Here is an 18,072-nt window from a genome sequence, read left to right as displayed (position 1 = left end):
ACCATAATCTTACCTCTGAGTCTGTTTGATCATCATTCTGCTCAGCTCATTGCATCACTGCTGATGTATCTCTGAGATATTCTGTTTGTCACTGCTGGATTTATTTTTTAAGTTTGGTCCTGTGTTGCATTAAGTCATTTTCTGGGCGTATTTCAATCTGGATTTAAAGGAGATTGTCAATATATGCAATCTTATATCTTGTGTTCTAATGTTTTATTGTCATAAGGGTTACTTTTTATAATTCTACATAGAAGAGGACAGAGGAGGGCGCGTAGAAAATGTGTTCTTTTTCTAAGTGTGTCCTCGTAATGATAGCCAAAATAGGAAAACACACCGTGTGAATCATGAAACATTACTTCTGTGCCACATCTTCGTAATCAGGAGAGGCAATCTCTCATTGTGTAAATCAATGCTAAATTAATCCCATTCAAAGGCAGGGGTTTTCAAAGCTGTTTGCAAACCTTCTTACCAGCGGGACCTTAAGACGAGAACCAACCAGGAATGATAGAAAATAATCAATCAAACTAATGAATGAGTGCCACAGGAGAACACTCCCCTAACAGCTGAGATGTATGAACAAATGGATGCAAAAGTCATGGAGAGTATCCTGTAGTCTGAAGAGTTACTGTCCAGAGAGCGGCTGCTGAAGAGCATTCCACTCCAGATATCAAGCACCGAGGTCAGGCATGTGGCAGCCCAAATTATGTCTGTGCTGGAATTAGTCAAGTGTGCTAAACTGGGCTGGCTGTTATCTAATCATGCTAGACCAAGCAATTTTAAAAACAGAGGGTAATACTTGAAAACACTCATTCCTTTCAGGGTTTTATACTTTCCCAATGAGTCACTTCTTACTGTATATGCCGTGTGATGACATTGAATTTGAAACATATAATACCACAGAACATGAAGAATATTAGTGTGGGTGTGTTTTTCAGTTACAAACATTTTGTTCTTTGTTCAGTTATCAGTTTCTTTTTAATTCTCAGTCACTGTTGTAACAATACCAACTTATGTCGCTAAGTACATTAAATCCAGTATTGTACTTAAGTGTAACTTCGAGGTACTTATACTTCACTTGAGTATACAACAATTCAAATGGTAACTATTCTAATTCTTACTTTGGTATGTTTATTTTACACTATTATTAAGTTATTTTAAGAATACAAAATAATTGCATAAACAACACAAGGGTTTATAAAATATTTAATTGTTCAAGTATTATTAGTTGATTAATCAAGATAATTAATTCACATCCATAACCAAAACAAACCAAATTATTTAATAGTTTATTTTAAATAATTTTGAGTTTTTTTTATTTATTTTGGATATTCTGCATTGGATACTTTTGTGTTATTTGCTTTAATTACAATTAGTTGATTGTGCTAATAATTTTTACTTAAGTAACATTTCCAATGCAGGCGTTTTACTTGTAACACAGTATTACTACAGTGCATAAAGTACTTTGACTTAAGTAAATTATCTTAATACTTCTTCTACCACTGATAACTTCACATTAATATGACAGCATGAATGTGTGCATTAGTGATTTTTGTGCACATATAATGATTTTATCCACATGCTAGCTGCTGGGCTCTGTGTAGATGTGAGGTTGGGGGTCTTACCGGGCATGTGCACCATCCTGCAGCCGCACACGCTCAGCACCTCGTTGGTCTCGCAGAGCAGGCGGCAGGCGCTGATGCTGTACGTGTCGTATCCCGGGAACTTCTCTTTGCTGGTGGAGCGGCAGTTCCCCCAGGGTTGGGGCAGGTAGGTCAGCTAAGCACAGAGATTTATTAGACCCCGAACTGAATGACCAGGGGCCAATGGTTGCATAAGGAGTAATTTTGTGGGGGGAGGGAAGCGGGGGGCTGTGATGAAGACGACCTACCCTCTGCTCCTGACATGAAACAAAGGTCTGGAAGCCCGGAGAGACGCCAAAGCCCAGCTGGTGGATGTAGGGGGGCTCGTCCTGACTGTGGATCTGGACCCGGATGCCGGCCTCCAGGGACGTCTCGTCTTTAGGATGAAACAAACGGGAGCACGGAGCATTCAGACGGCGGCCTCATCTGACAGCTTGGACTCAATTTGACACTAACAGCAAACCATATTTGAAAATGCAGGACGGTAGGGATTACTATCATGTGACAACTATGCAAACACAAATCTGATGTAGTGTATTGTGTTCAGGAACTTCCTCTTACAAATCACATTTTCCAGGTTGCAGAAATGCAATCAAAAAATGCATTATTTACGGTGCGTGACCCGGGAAATTGAATGCAGGTTATTTTAAAGCCCAGCAGAGCTATCTCATACCGTAGCATATGATGGGATTACACTGGACAAATAGTTTTGTGGCTTACTTGTTTCTCTCCAGATGGGCAGATACTCATCCTGCTGGATATCCAACATGATCTCCAACCCATTTCCCATTCCACCCTGCTTGCTTTTCCTGGATGTCGTCCTGTTGCCATTAAAAGTGTAGCATTTCCCATATCTGGTGTACACCTGGAAGAGAATAGATTTCCAACATGAACATCACCTTAAACATGACAAAGTCCACATGCTGACAAGATCAACCTATGACGAATTGCAATGAAGGCCCCGATGTGGAAGAAAAACAAATATATATATGCGAGTGTCTGCTTGAGCAAATTACTCAATATTACCAACAAACCTCTGGTTGCAGTCTGCCGGCTCGGTCCCTCATGGACTTTGATAAGCTGTCTTTGAATGAATTCCAAACACCCACCACACATACCCCGCACACTGCTGCTCAATTGTACTGCTATCCCACTGAAATATCAAATGACATAAGAGATTCTTTAATCTTCCTTCAAAAGAAAACAAAAGATAATAAGAGAAAGGCCTCACGTCACCCCCCATCAGAGGAGCTGTCTCTGTGGGGAGAACATCATCATCTTTGTTTATGCTCCTCATCTAAACTGCTGCACTGCAGAACATGCACATCTTACAGATCATTTATCCGCTATCTCCTGTGAGTTTATAAATGGGAACAAAAGGATACTTTAGATCCACAACTAAAATCTAAAACACAGGGGGGAGGGAGCATGCCATCAATCCTAAATTGACTGAGTTAAATATATAAATAAACAGAAAACTAATAGTTAATATTTTTTAGATCCTTATTAAGAATTGATGACATTATAACGTACATTTAAACACAATTGTTTCAGGATCCCTCTAACACTGAGCATCAAATCAGCATCAACTGATCTTTCTGGCCAGCTGGGGGCAGTAAAAACTCACTTTAAAACACATCGACATATTATGAGCTATAAAGGTGTTTGGAGTATTGTATTATTATTAGGCCTTCTCTAAAAAGTGGGGAAAAATGACTAAACGTTCAATATTGTAAATTATTGTAAATTATTTTGTAAAATAGACAACAAAGCAGCTTGGCTTCATTGTGAGGTTGTCAAGGTCAAGGTCAAGGTTCTTTATTTGTCATACGAACATAGCTACAGAGTAGTTATGTCGATGAACATCTTAGATCACAGGCTTCTCCAAAAGTGCAACACAATAAAACAGAAAAACAGAAAAATATAGTGCAAGTAAATATTAAAAAGTAAATACAAAAAGAAAAATTGTTTAAAAAAAGTGAAATAGTAAAATAAGAGTCTATATGCAAGCTATTGGAATGATATATTAGATACATAGATAAATAATGACTAAGTAGCAGATGAATGTTATGGATGTTGTTTCAACAGTTCAGGTGTTTAACAGTCTTCTGGCCTGTGGGATGAAACTGTCTCTGAATCTGGTGGTTTTAGTCCGGATGCTGCGGTAACGCCTGCCAGACGGCAGCAGACTGAACAGTTTGTGGCTGGGGTGATGGGGGTCTTTTATAATCCGGAGGGATTTCTTCCTGAGCTGCTGGGAGTATAGGTCCTCCATGGATGGCAGCTAGCCATAAACAAAACAAACCAAATTATCGAATAGTTTATTTTAAATCATTTTGAGTTTTAATTTATTTTGGATATTCTGCATTGGATATTTTTGTGTTATTTGCTTTAATTACAATTTGTTGATTGTGCTAATCATTTTTACTTAAAGGTGGGGTAGGTCATTTTGGAGAAACCAGCTCCAGTGTGTTTTCTGTATTTTGGCACTTTAACCGTTTAATAGTTAGTATTAAGGTTATAAAAGCAAGTTGTAACCTTTAGGTCGACTAAAATGGACTTGTTCGGCATTTAGTGAGCGGCCAATTACATGAGGGCATAAACCTACAAAGAACCCCGTCAGAGGCATAACCTAATGCTCAAAATGTACTCACAAATCAGATTACATTACTATTATCCAAGTGTTTTGTGAAAAGGCTTAAACTAGAAAGAACAGTCTCAAAATGTGCTTGGTTTATTCTGGCTTTAGGGAAAATATACTTTTGAGAATGATATGATGAATTAACTTCAGTGTTATGAGCCCTGCCACACATGCCAACATCTAGCCTATCATCAGAGTAAAGCTTTTTCAGATACATTTTTCACATTTACAACACGGCATAATACATCTAATCACAGAGAAAAGTCATGTATTGAATTCATTTGGTCCGAACATCAAATAGAAAGGACAGTGATGAAAGTATAAAAGCCAGAAGCAATCAAATGGCAGGAGAGGTCAACTGACGAGGCGCTGGAGAAATGACAATGGAGCTGAATAGACGGCAGACATATCATCAAAAGAGACACTGCGACAGTCCCAGCATTCTCCAAAACGCCAACATCTGTGCTCTGACTTTGATATCAGCTTGATCCACCTAATGAGTGCTGTGATGTTTAAATAAGGGACGTTTGCGGAACAACAGACACTCTCATTTACATACCACAGGGTGTACACATCTGAGATGCTTGAACAACAAATCAAAGTCACGGTTGTAGGGATCAGTCCAGTAATTCCCTGGAACAGTGGCAATTTAGCAATATCAACAACAGTGATTAGAGCAAGAAATGAGTACCATTTACAAAAGCTCGGTGTTTAGAAGGACAGCTGTATTTTCCACAATAAAAGCCCTCGAGGCTTTTGATCTGGCTGTGTGTGCACAGGTTTGAATTGGGAGAGTTTTTGAATGCTTTGCAGATGGTTACCTTCAAAGTGCGCTTTAACAAGCCATAGCCCGCTCGGGTAGTCCGAATCAGAGTCAAATTTATACTTATTGTAGCTTTTCTATTAAGTGTGGTTCGGTCTCACACTGCACAAATTAAAGCAGACTATACAAAAACAAGAATTTAATAAAGGGAATTTTCTAAGGCGCAGTACTGAAAATGAATTTAGAATATTTTTTTGATCGCTTAGAAATTTGGCGGTGGAAGATGTACTGTACACTGAATTCAACAAACATGGAGAAAACCATTAACCAATTACAAAAAACGTGATGCAGTCTAATAATATTGATAATATTATTTTGTGCGATCTTTGCGAAACTAAAAAACAATATTATACACATCTTAATCGTTAAAGTGATGTATAACCTTGGCCCTTCACTAAAATTGATTTTGGTTCCTGATAACAAAGATCATACATGCAAAACTGAAAACTAAACGAGTCACATATCAGTTTGTACTAGTTCATGTTTACTCATCTGATTCGATTGTGAAAAGTCAGTATAAGAGGGAGCTGGACCAGAACTTACAGACACTAATATATCTTTTCATCCCTTGGTCCGTACCAAATGAACAGGTGTGAAAGCAGCCGTAGTTGAGGATTAAGAGAAATGGCAGACCTCAGTTTACGCTTTGAGCAGCACAGCAGCACACAGGGGTCTTAACAATTATTTTATTTAATTATGATAGTGACTCTAATAGTGCATTTATTTTTAAATGGCAGCCTCTTTTCAGCTCTTGTAATTAAAAAAGGGGAGGTGGCAAAGTGGGGGCCGGGGAGAAGTATCCAAGTGTGACTTTTGACTGACATGTGCTATTAGGCTGAAATGGTTTAATCTCTATTTGGCTGGTGCGGAGCAGTTGAGGAGGTAAGCTGCACTTATCATTGATCCTCCCCCCAGTTCATTGACACACTTAAGCCTCGGCAGTCAGACTTTATCTGATGGAGAAGGCAACAGAGGCAAAGGAGGATTTCACTTTAGAAATGCTCACAACACCCCGACCAAGCGTCTGGGTTCCGCTCTAAAACTTTGGGCTCTGGAGGACGACGTTGTGTTCACAAATGATATCCCCAGAGAGTACGGCAAAGTTTTCCCATCATCTCACCCAGGAAATGGATGTTTTCTGAGCTTCCACTGGTTTATTTCACTGCCTCTGAACCCCCCCACTCTTCTCTGTCTGCATCTGCAACATGATTGATGGAACATTTTTCTCTTGTTACATCTTGCACCAAATTTAGCAAAGGTAACAAGGCTGACTTGGGCAATTCCCAAGTGGGGACTTGGCACTGCTGTTGACAAGCTGAAACAGAGCAGCAGCATGGCAGTTACAAACCAAATGAAAAGAGCCTTTGTAATCCTCTGAGTCACTCAAATTGTTTACATGAGGTCATTATTGCAGCACTTTATAAAGAATTGTTCACTCTGTTTTCCTTCGGTGGTCAAAAACATATTATTTAATTCGACAAACATTTCAATGGTTAAGGAAAAAATAGATCCAAACATTACCAATTGGTTTGGAACCAGTTAATCTCTTGCTCATATATTCAGTCTGGCAGGGAAGATTATGTGGACATCCAGAGCCCAAGACTATTTGGATTTGTTTAGAACCCAGCAGGCCAAAAGGATTGTATTTGAGCCCTCTCATGTGTTGAACTCTGAGTTTGTGCTACTGAATTATGGAAGTCGGCACTGGGTCCCCTTTTATCAGCACGATTGTTAAACACTGATAAATTGGCAACTCACGGAGGCTTGTTACCATGTGAAGTGTCACATGATTGGTTGTGTTTATTTATGTACTAATAATAATAATAATATTGGGAGGGATGAAACCCTCTTTAAATGCAGAACACACAGAACACACAGAACACACAGTGAAATGTGTTCTCTGCATTTAACCCATCCTAGTAAAGTGTGTATGTTCTTGAGATGAATGATTCGAATTTGTGTAGTTCTTCATCAGGAGACTAGCATGTGATTAATGGCTAGTTGTTTTATTTATCTCTGTATAAATGTGTTCTTATTTCATGTGTTTTCATGGTGAGCTCTGGTCCTGATGCAGTAATTTCCCTTCTTCAAGACTATTTTTTCTGTAGACAAAAGTAACCTTTACCTTAAACATTTCAAACCTAAACCCTTTACGTAATATTCACGTGATATTATATATCTGTTGCGTACTGTATGTACTGTACTTGTATCATTTTATTATTCTGTTTTTACTTATTGTAATTCTGATTTTCAAGGACGGATCCCACTGGCCAAATCTGAGTAGCAAATAGCTTGAATGATTAATCATTCGGTTGTTTATTATTTATTAATATAGGTTTACATGCCTTGTACGTCATGGGAGTTCCATGGTTGCAGGACCCTGAAACCAAAGTGGCCAAATGTATTTCAGACATTAACATATTATTATATAAACTTCTGCTTTTTCTAAAGTGACATTTATAACTTTTAAATCCTGTATATTGGTTTTCGAGGCCTAGTTTTTCTGGTTTTACGACCTGAAGGGAATTGTTTTGGTTGAGTTCTTTTCTTTCAGTGTTTGGCTTCAACGAACAGCAGAACAAATCTGCTGAATAAATAAACAGCTAACAGTTTTGCTAACAAGTTCACCCAAACTATTTTATAGCTGATAATATGTCATTGTTGCTTACAGTTTGTCTTTACTGCCCCCCATTGGCCAACAAGATCAGTTGATGCTGGTTTGACGCTAAGTGTAACATAGGGATCCTGTAAAAATGTAATTAAATGTAAAGTACCAATGCATTGAGATGGAGCCCAGCAACCAACTTTGGAAAGATGCCTGACTTCCTGTCATTTGCATATAGTGTATCTCACCAATTAAAGCATAACTACCTTAAATGCCAATTCATAATGTTTCTTCGCAGTGTTTTTTTCTTCCCAAGTGCCTTGTTTTATTCTCTGTCTCTCCATGCTAAATGCATTAAGAGACCAACCCCTTACCATGTAATTCATAAGCCCTTGTGGGGGGGAAGCCTTTAAAACCCTCTTTATGACCGTGATCTGCCTGTCCCCTTTTAAATAACCAGCAGGAATCACTTCAGTGCTTCTCCAGAGGACATCCATTTCCAGGCAGACTGCGTGTCATCCGGTAGCTCTCCGAGTATGAGGAAGGAGGATTTGAATTCATTTACGCAGGGTGGTAGAATATGCCAGAGCACTGATTGGCAGTTGAAAACCATTAAGACTGGCTCATGCAGGTTTAAGGTTGAGACAGAAGTGTTCCTTGATTTAATGGCTTCATTATAATCTCCCAGCAGAGAGACTCGATATCACAATGTGACATCAACTGAATATTGACATGGTATATTTGAATGTTATTGCAAGACCAATGGTGATTGCATCAACGCATTCAGTCAATGTACTACACTGCATTCATCTCCATTTATCACATAGATGTATTTTGGTTAGGTTGGTTGGTCTGTTTGTCTGTAAACAGGATTACAAAAAGAAACTAAAGGCAGGTTTCATTCAAACTTGGTGGAAGGATTGGCCAAGAAAGAGCCCATTACATTTTGGAGCGGATCCGAGATTATAGGGCGGTACCTCCATTATCTTTCCCAAATGGAAACAGCCAGGACAGAACTCTGTGCCTTTTGAGTTTAATCATTTATCAACTCCTTAAAAACTAGCAAAACATTTATATTTGGTGAATAAACCATTAGCCGTTCAGTTTGTTTCAAAGTTTAAGTGAGGTGACTTCTCTCTCAGACAAAATAGAAACAAGGGAACATAGATGTCATTCCTACACAAGCCTGTGCACATGGGAGCTGCTTGACCAAAAACTTTTTTTAATGTTATGCCATAAAGACTAAAACAAAAGGCTACATGTTAGATTCACTACATTCCTCAAACTCATAATGAAGCTAAAATAGTCCCAGTTCATATTTTCATAGATTATATGTGTACTATATGTGATTAAACAACCAGACAAATAGATAAACCAGCATGCCAATACACTTCATACATCTTACATAATGCAACTGAGACAATGTCTTCATCTTTGCCCAACCTGCATTGGAGGACAAACTGCAACAATGGGAAGCAGAATAACTGCCTCATAAAGTACTTAGGGAGACATCCGACTGGTCAAAATTGTTGTTGCCAACAGGCGTTGGAGGGACGTACAAAGAAGACATTTTAATCTTAGGTCGTTCTAAACAGAAACATGTGAGGAATGAGCCTACAAAAGAGTGCAAATACATTCTCTGAGTGAACATCTTTGTTGCTTTCTTTCTTCAATTTACCCTTGCAACCAATACTCCGCTTTTGTCCGGGATACAAAACTTGAAGTAACTGTTTTCCTCACACCCTAATACAAACCATAAACCTCTGTTAAACAACATCAAAAGGGGGTCTCCACATCTTCATTGTTATTGTTATCCGGACAATTCTGTTCTCCTGTCAACACCGCTTGACAAAAGAAGAGTTAAGGGACAAAAGAGAGAACATAACAAAAAATAATCCTCTAGATCCCTCACCACATCTCCCAGACTTGAGCATACACCAGTTTTTTGGTACACTTTACAATCCTTGAAAAGAAACAAAGCCCTCTGACCCTCTGGGATGGACAAAGCATTAGCAACAGCTTTCAACATAATACAGTCGACAACAACACTTTTACAGCCTTGTAAATGACCATAGAGCTGGATAAAAACCTCACACAGCAAAAACTCAGACTGATTTATGAGCTTTATTAAGACGTTTTATACAGTGCTATTGCGTTGCATTAGTTTGAGACAAACTGCTAACTCAGTATACTTTCTTATTTTATCTTAAATTCTTTGCCAACAATCTGGACCCCATCATTAGTTGCAACATCCCTCCACTGTGACAGCAGCTTTAGGAGTCTTCAGAAATGATGACCGAGGCCAACAGCAAGGCTGCAGAAATTCCCGACATCTATTTAGCTCAAGATTAGGAAAGAAAAATGATAGTGATGTGTTAACTCAGCCCACATGTCTTAAAAACTGACAAGATGTGATAAGAACTCATTGCTAAATCTTTCTCTTTCTCATGCACCGCGGTTAAGCTGCATAATTCATAAATAATCCTCAATCAAATTCCGGGCAGATTACTTTTATCCTGGGTCAGCGCTTTGAGATCTGTGCAACAGTAGGGAGTAAATACCAATCTAACAAACATCATAGCCTCCCTAACAACCCCATCTAACCCCTTTTCGATATATTCAGAGAATAACAGTTTGGCTAAACAGAGACTCAGACATGAATCCTAAATAGTGCAGACTGGAATGTGAGGCACACAAGTTTTGCACCGTTAACCTCCCTCTCAATGTCGGCTAAGGGAATGCAGCTGTGGATTGCTATTCAAAACATTACAGTTATCGCGTATCAATTCCGACCCTCATTACACAGCCAAGTGCCGAGATTTTAGTGTTTAATACAGTCGTTCAAGTGAGGTAAATACTGTGTAATCAGACTGCTGTCATCGTGGTAGCCGTTTGGCCAGAATTACATAAATGTGGTAATTTCCACAAAGTGTCATAAGAAATGTAAATGAAGGCTGGATATAATGAGTTTTCCCAGCAGACCTTTTTATTAATATGAAGAAAAGCAAATGTAACCTTTCCTGATTTCATTCGGCAACGACCCGCGGTGCTCATGATCAAACACTGAGGTGGGTTTACACTACAAGCGGCTAAATTTGACTGACTTCACTTTAAGTATTGTGTCATACATTTTGCTTTCCGGTTGGACTAAATACCATACATTAAAACGATGGACTGTAACATAAACCTGAGGGCTTGTTTCCGTCATTAGTGGAGGAGTTCTGACTCATCTCTTCTTTGCCTTTCCTGCCTTTCTGGTTTCCTCTGACGGAGCAGCAAAAATAAGTGGAGCACCAAAGTCAGAACAGTGCACTCAGCAAACCCTCTCTCTTTTCAAATGTTAGTATTCCCATTTTTCCCCCATGTCCCCCACCCTCCCCCCATGCTGCTATACCCCGCATATCCGAGCATACTCAGCTAATGGAGTAGTGAGAGATGCTCTTGAAAATGGACAGGCTCTCCAGCACAATACAGCAACTCACAAATAGAATAGTTCACTACATCCAGCACTCAGAGATGTGAAAGCTTCCTTTGAGCACAGTCTGTACTAACATCATTGCCATGGAGCCCATAAAGGTGCTGTTTTATAAATGTGATTAGAAACCACTGTCATAATGGGGATAATTCATCTGTATCACCCCAGTGAGGCAGGTCCCTAATCAGTCTTTATGTGTAATTGAGATGAATCATTTCCTGCAGCGAGGGCTTGTGCCTGTTCCAACCAAAATGGTAATAACTCATGACCCTAAGAGTCGAAAAGACGCCTATGAATTATGCTCCAGATGGAACTATAGTTGTCATTATCCATTTATCTACATTAAAAGAGTCAACCTGGATTGGGATTTTTATTTAAAAGTGCCTTTAATCCTCTAGATCAGGGGTCTCCAACCTTTCTTCATCTGAGAGCTACTTTCAAAAAATGAAAGTGGCCAAGAGCTACTTGCATCACATCGCTTACATTTATTCACATAGCCCTCATCAGTTGAATTAAGCTATACTTTTGTACACGTGTGAAATTGCAATACCTAAAGCTTATCAAAAATAAGGTCCAAGAAAACGAAGATTTCTCACATATTATTATGGCCCACATAATAAGTACATCACTGAACATTCACATAAGTGTCCTTAATCACCACCTTACAAGCATTTCACTCTTTTGTTAGTGAGATTAATGGCACTGCATACAGTCCACCATAGAGGTGTATGCTGGACCCACTTAGGTTCACTTAATAGAGTCATTTAAATGTTCATCAGTCGGTCTTGTTCTGTATTTAGATTTCATTCATGTCAGAAAAAGCTGCTTCACAAAGGTATGTAGAACAGAACCAAATAAAGCAGACATTTTCAGTGCTGCTTGGTGAATGTTCTTATAGTTTTCTGGGTCTACAAGGCTCCAGAAATGTTGTGAGTTTTGCTGAGACTTAAGCTGAACATTATTTTGGAGATCTCCACAGGATTGACACTGAACAGTTGTTCAGCCATCTTTTTCTTCTTCTTCTTCGTCTTGACATTAAATTATAAACCATAATAAATCAATTGTATAGGTCTAGCCTCCCTATATCTGTGTGTGAAAATGGTTCCATCCTCAAAAACAAAAAACTAATACTTCTGCAGTCTAGCTGCAGCTTCTAGCAACGGTCTTCTGTTAAAAAAAAGACACACATGACTTGAGTCTGAAAACAGCAGGAGTATTTACAATAGCATTATAAAAACAAAAATAGTGCATGTGGGTGCACACTTACATTCTCTGTCTTACTGTTACATAAATCCCATGAATGTATGAGATTAAGTTAGCTTCATCATATCTCAATCAGTGATTAAGTGAATAATAAAGTTTCTATCGGGTCACTATCAGCCTGTCACTCATTATTTTCAGGGAGGGGGCGGGGTTTGGAGGAACGGAGAGGAGACGGTGATCGCGGAAGCTTTCCTCCTGCCTTCACAAACTTTACACAAGTATTTATCAACTGAAAATAGCAAGAGGACATTCATACTCTGCAATCCAAGACTTGATTAAATTCACCAAAAACCTGACATGACGATAACGAGTGTTTTTCAAAAAACACAAATCCCTCCCTGTGTGTCTCTGAGGCGCAGCGACAGGGCCTGATTCAGAGCGGGTCATTCTGCTGTTAGTTCTGGACTCGTGCTGGTGGAGAAAGCAGACTGCTCCGTGTGTGTTGTCGCTGTGCTGCTGTCACGTCTGTTCCTTGATCTCTGCGTCACCGACCATTTGATATTCGTGTGACAGAAAAAAATCTAAAATAAAAAAACGTTATTGTCCAGCCGCGGCCGAAAAATCAATAAGCAACCTTACTACGCTATAATCGATAATCGAGCGGCGAGCTACTGAAAAGCTGCCCGCGAGCTACCGGTAGCTTGCGATCGACGTGTTGGAGAGCCCTGCTCTAGATAATAGCTCAAAAGCTGCTTTCACCACATACGTGTATAATGCCTGGCATGTTCAAAGGGTTCTGATGAACTCTGGTTCTTCTGAGTCATTCGGGATCCTTCATGTCAAACCCTTACATGGCCTCCGGATAAGCTATAGTTATTTTTTTGGCCTACAGTGCTTTAGGAACAATTTCTGGCTATTTATTCCACTCCAGTGCTCGAGGTCATGGCTCAGATGAGAAACGAGTACAGTACTGTCATGCTGAATGTATGAGCTAATAGGGCTCTCAAGATAGCAAAGGAGCATACTGCCCGCGATACATGCGCCGAGAATATGCTTCACTTTTCCACTTCACCTCATTCTGCCCACAGTTCTGATCAGTCATTCTGCATGGTGGACAGCGATACAGCCAAGAGAAATCTGCCATGGGCACTGCATCGGCCAACAGTCCCGCCTTAGGCATTTGTCTAACTGTCGACTCTGTTTTTCTGCAGTCATTTAGATATTCAGGTTTAATTAAGGTACCTCTGTCATTAACACGGGATTTCATTTCCAAAGCTCTCAATCTCGCAACACTCTCTGCTTCCCTCAGACTCTGGCACCCACTCCAAAACACAAACACTCCCACCCGACTGCTTCTGAAGAAACGTTGTCACAGTTCCCTGGCCAAACTTTTATTTAGTATTCATCATAACCAAGACACCTGCTTGGTTGTTTTCCTTTCCTGGGAACTCTGGGGAAATGATATCTGTTGGATTGGAGCCACATGTTAGGGTTGATGAAACTGCCGAAGAGGAAAAGCAGGATCTACTATCTCTTTACATGAATCATCAATATAAAATATGATGTCCCTTCAGCAATATGAGATGCAAAAAATTATCAGCTGCAAGCTCTTGTCATTTTGTGACAAGTTATTCATAACTGAGGAAATGCATAAACATATATACATGCTTATGATTGCCAGTGTTTCTATAAAATGCAGCTGCTGCATGAGATAATCATAAATAAATGTTTTTCCCTCTTCTATACCCCAGTGTAACATGTGTGATGTCCTGGGACTGCTAATGACATGCAACACTTGCTTTATTCACAAGATGGTGCAATAAGTGCACTTACTTACCCACTTTTCCAAACCTTCCCCTTTTAGTGAGTGCAACAGTGAAACAATATTTGCCTCTCGACCGTGTAACATTTATCAGCATAGGGATTCGTGTTTTTCATGCTACATAAATCATCCAAGTAAACAAGTCTGATTAGAGTATTTGCTCAGGCGAAAGAGCTTATTTTGAGTCAAAAGCAGATCTCACAGTCCATTAGACTGAGCTGGATCTAAAGCCAGAGCCCAAGGAAGTTCGGCAGACACAGAGGTTTAAAGAGCACACCTAAACACGCTCAGTGTAATTTGGCCTCTAATCACAGTCCTCTCGACTGGCTGAGTTAGAAAAAGGAGATAATGCAGCAACGGAACAAAGGACCGGCAGATCGAACAGGAATTGAAATCCTCAAACCCCTGATCCTGTCCTTGACAGAATCTGATCAAAGTCACAGTGAGAGAAACATCACATATTACTGCACAGTATATCTGCAAGGGACAAATGATTCATTTAATTAACTACAGTTCAGGTGGTGACATTTCTGGCATTAAAAACTCAGTGTCTTGTGTTTATTATATTCTTGAAAAACGCTTCTGGCCCAGTCCACCACTCACCCAGCCACCCACCCACCCACACACATCCACCCACCCACCCACCCACTCGCAAACAAAGCACTATTATTGCTCTACAGTGTTACTATTTCAATATTTTGCATATCACTTCTTCACTATAGACATTCTGTTGGATCTCTCGCAAGTTAGTTCAGCCCGAGGCTCATCTTTCTCTGTTGTTGCAACTCTTCTGTTCGCCAATGGAGGTCGATAAAGATTAAAGATGATTTGATGCCACTTTAATACCATGTTATGAAGAGTAACATCAAAGACGGGCCCGGTATCTGGCCTGCTATTAACAGAGTGGCTGGATGCCACCTGCCCAGATGTTTGGCATGTGGACTCTAGTTCTGCCAAATGGGAATCATGAGACCACAGGACTCCAGGAAGCATTGCAGGCTCTCAAACTTCAAGGACAAGCATGCGGGCAAATGTTTAAAACATTTCTTAAGCTTTTTTTCTATATTAATCCATCACTACTTTGATGTTTGTAAAATATGTACGCAGTTTAATGACCATTCAGAGGTTTCATAAAACATTTTTCAAAAGGTCAATTTCACACCTTGCTAACAAGGTTATTGCATTTGGTTCAGACACCTTTAGAAGTTAATGACACAGCTGCATCACTTTTAAATGTTAATGTTCTTTGAATATAACAGGCACTTTTGATATCCTGCATCAGAGGCAGCGCAGCTCAGTGTGGATTAGAGAGTTGATGTTGGGTTCTGCTTACCCCACAGTCTGACAGTCCCTGGCCGTAGCCCGGGCTCTGACTGTCAGCTAAAGAACTTGCCTGTGATAGGGCCTCAACATATTGGAAGGCTCCCTGTGGTTACAACCCTGACTGTCAATGTGCATTTGGTCTGCTTTGAGTTTACCCACACTGAAGCTGTTTGTTTTGATTTACAGCCAAATCCTTAGAGTGAGTCCGTGCCAATGTACACTGGTGGAGGTCGAGATGATTGTTGTGAACAACTACTGAAACACATTTCTCACTGTCACAAGAATAGAGACAAAGACCAACATAAATGTGACGTTCAACCACACATAGTGGTCAGAGTGGTCACAGGGCCATCTTTATAATGACAGTACTGTGACCTCAACAACTGATGTGCAACAATGTGAGACATAGAAGGTTAATGCATGTAAAGATCAAATGCCACATCCTTAAAAGGACAGATTATGAATCCTTAAAATGTCAGTCGATCAATTTGAGATCCAGACTGAAATATCTGAGCATAACATTTTGTAAAGACATTCATGGTTCCCAGATGATTCATCTTTAATAGACGAAATATGGGGAAGCAGTGTTCAGTGTTATTATTCTATTCGAGCTAATATTTTTTGGTATAATTTGGCTTTTGTTTTGTCATTTTATAATGTTTTTCTTTGCAATATGTGTCTTTTCATGTTTTTTGTAAAGCACTTTGAATTGCCTTGTTGTTGAAATGTGCTGTATAAACTTGCTTTGTCTTTGGTGATCCTCCTGACCCTGCCCATGTCTTTGTTTCAGTAAGATGTCTTGTCAACTAATGGATGGTTTGAAATTAAATTAGATACAGATGTCCATGATGCACAGAGGATCCATTCTAATAACTTTTTGTGGATTCTCAAAGGTTTGATTTATGACAAAATAGCTTCAATTTTATGACATTCCCAGCAGCCTCTTTTGTGCTATCCACCAACGTTAGCTACCGAGCTTAACAATAAGGGCGCCAGTGGTAAACAGTGATGGAAAGACTAATTACACACATTGTACAAAAATGACAACCCTCACAATAAATATTTAAAAAAATGTATGCCTCACTATTTAAAATAAATGGAGGTGGTATCTTTTTATTTTTATGTCATTTAAACATTTATTTTTTAATCTAACACTGGATATTGTATCGTAAATCTTCCATTATATATAAATAATTGTACCATTTAACTATGTGATTACTGCAGTAATCATGTCAACTGAAGCGAGTAACATCTGTATGCACATCTTCTTACACCTTCATGTTAACTACACGATAAAGCCCTTTGATCTAGAGTGCCAAAGACATTTATTTTTACACCGCCCTCTTTTAAACATTTAGCAGTTTAGTTTCCCTTTACAATGAACATTACAGAACTGAGTGTGGCTGCGGATAGATGATACGTAGTCATTTCTTATTTCTAAGTCTAAATGTATTTAATACTCTTCCATAGCACATAGCAACTACAGTCACATTTATAATGCTTTCATGTGACATCTTATTTTCTCTATTTTTTAACCATTTAAATAAAAAAAAGAGCATACTTTTTCTGTCTTTCAGATAAAGTATTTTTGTCAATATAAACAGATACAAACTTGTCATCTGTAATGCAAATGGAGGGATTTACACTTTCTATCAACAAGATTAGACATTAATACATTTATGGTTCACAGGTGAAAAAGTCTTCAACATTTGTAATATGAAAATATCAAGCCCATGAATTTCTGAACACACATTTGTTCCATGCGGATGAATATGTGTCAAATCCATTTCAGAGGTGTTACCCTCGACTTTGACCTTGTCCCGAGCCGCTCAGATTGTGACAGAGTTCCATTAATACAACTCAGAGCAATTTCGCTGCATTTAGCGGACACAAAGCCCACCTCGGTGCTTTCAATGACAAGCACCTTTCCGGGCAGAATCAGATGATATAATGCGAACGCTTTACATATTTATCATATCTGGAAATCATTGCATTTCAAAAAAATCATCATGCTATTTGAATTTCAATGCTCTAGTAGGTTTTAGGGCTAGAGTGAAGACATACAATTAATTTATCTATTATATTTTGGTATGAGATCATAAAGTATGCAGGAATATTTATTTTGCTGCAAGGTCATTTGAACCATTTCACCACACACACATGCTCCACTACCTGAAGGTGGAGAGCAGCTGCAGTGTGTTCTCCTTGTATTTTGCCTCTGGAGCGCGTGTTGTATAAGTCACATTCCAGTCAGGCCGAACGCATGACTTATAACAAACAACAAAGCTGTAAACCAAGAAGAAGGATTGTGACTTCTGCAACTCTTCTCGACATCTATAATTCACTTTGACAGATGTCAGAAACGGAGCATGTTTATTTCAGCTGCGCCGTGACAACAAGCTGCAAAAATATACCTCTGAAAAAAACAAAAAACATCAGAGGCCTTAACACCCAGCAGCCTGTGAGTTGTGTGCAGTGTATGATTTATCATTAGCAAGCGGGGACACCATTGAAATGACTAAAATATGATAACAAAGCCC

At 39.2% G+C, this 18,072-nt stretch overlaps 1 protein-coding gene across 2 annotated transcripts in view; it reads right to left on the bottom strand.

Moving 5' to 3' along the window:
* The window catches only part of asic4a (acid-sensing (proton-gated) ion channel family member 4a), an 83,651-nt gene that overhangs the window by 9,247 nt on the left and 56,332 nt on the right, over positions 1-18,072 (bottom strand). For both annotated transcript variants that reach the window (XM_034134438.1, XM_034134439.1), the window contains exons 2-4: positions 2,361-2,505; positions 1,889-2,016; positions 1,623-1,776 (exon numbers count right to left, since the gene is read on the bottom strand). In XM_034134438.1, the coding sequence (XP_033990329.1) occupies positions 1,623-1,776; positions 1,889-2,016; positions 2,361-2,505 (427 nt within the window). The remainder of the gene's footprint in view (positions 1-1,622; positions 1,777-1,888; positions 2,017-2,360; positions 2,506-18,072) is intronic.

Source organism: Trematomus bernacchii, unplaced genomic scaffold (assembly GCF_902827165.1).
Source record: "Trematomus bernacchii unplaced genomic scaffold, fTreBer1.1, whole genome shotgun sequence".
Lineage (NCBI taxonomy): Eukaryota > Metazoa > Chordata > Actinopteri > Perciformes > Nototheniidae > Trematomus > Trematomus bernacchii.
This window is presented reverse-complemented; position numbering and strand designations above follow the sequence as displayed.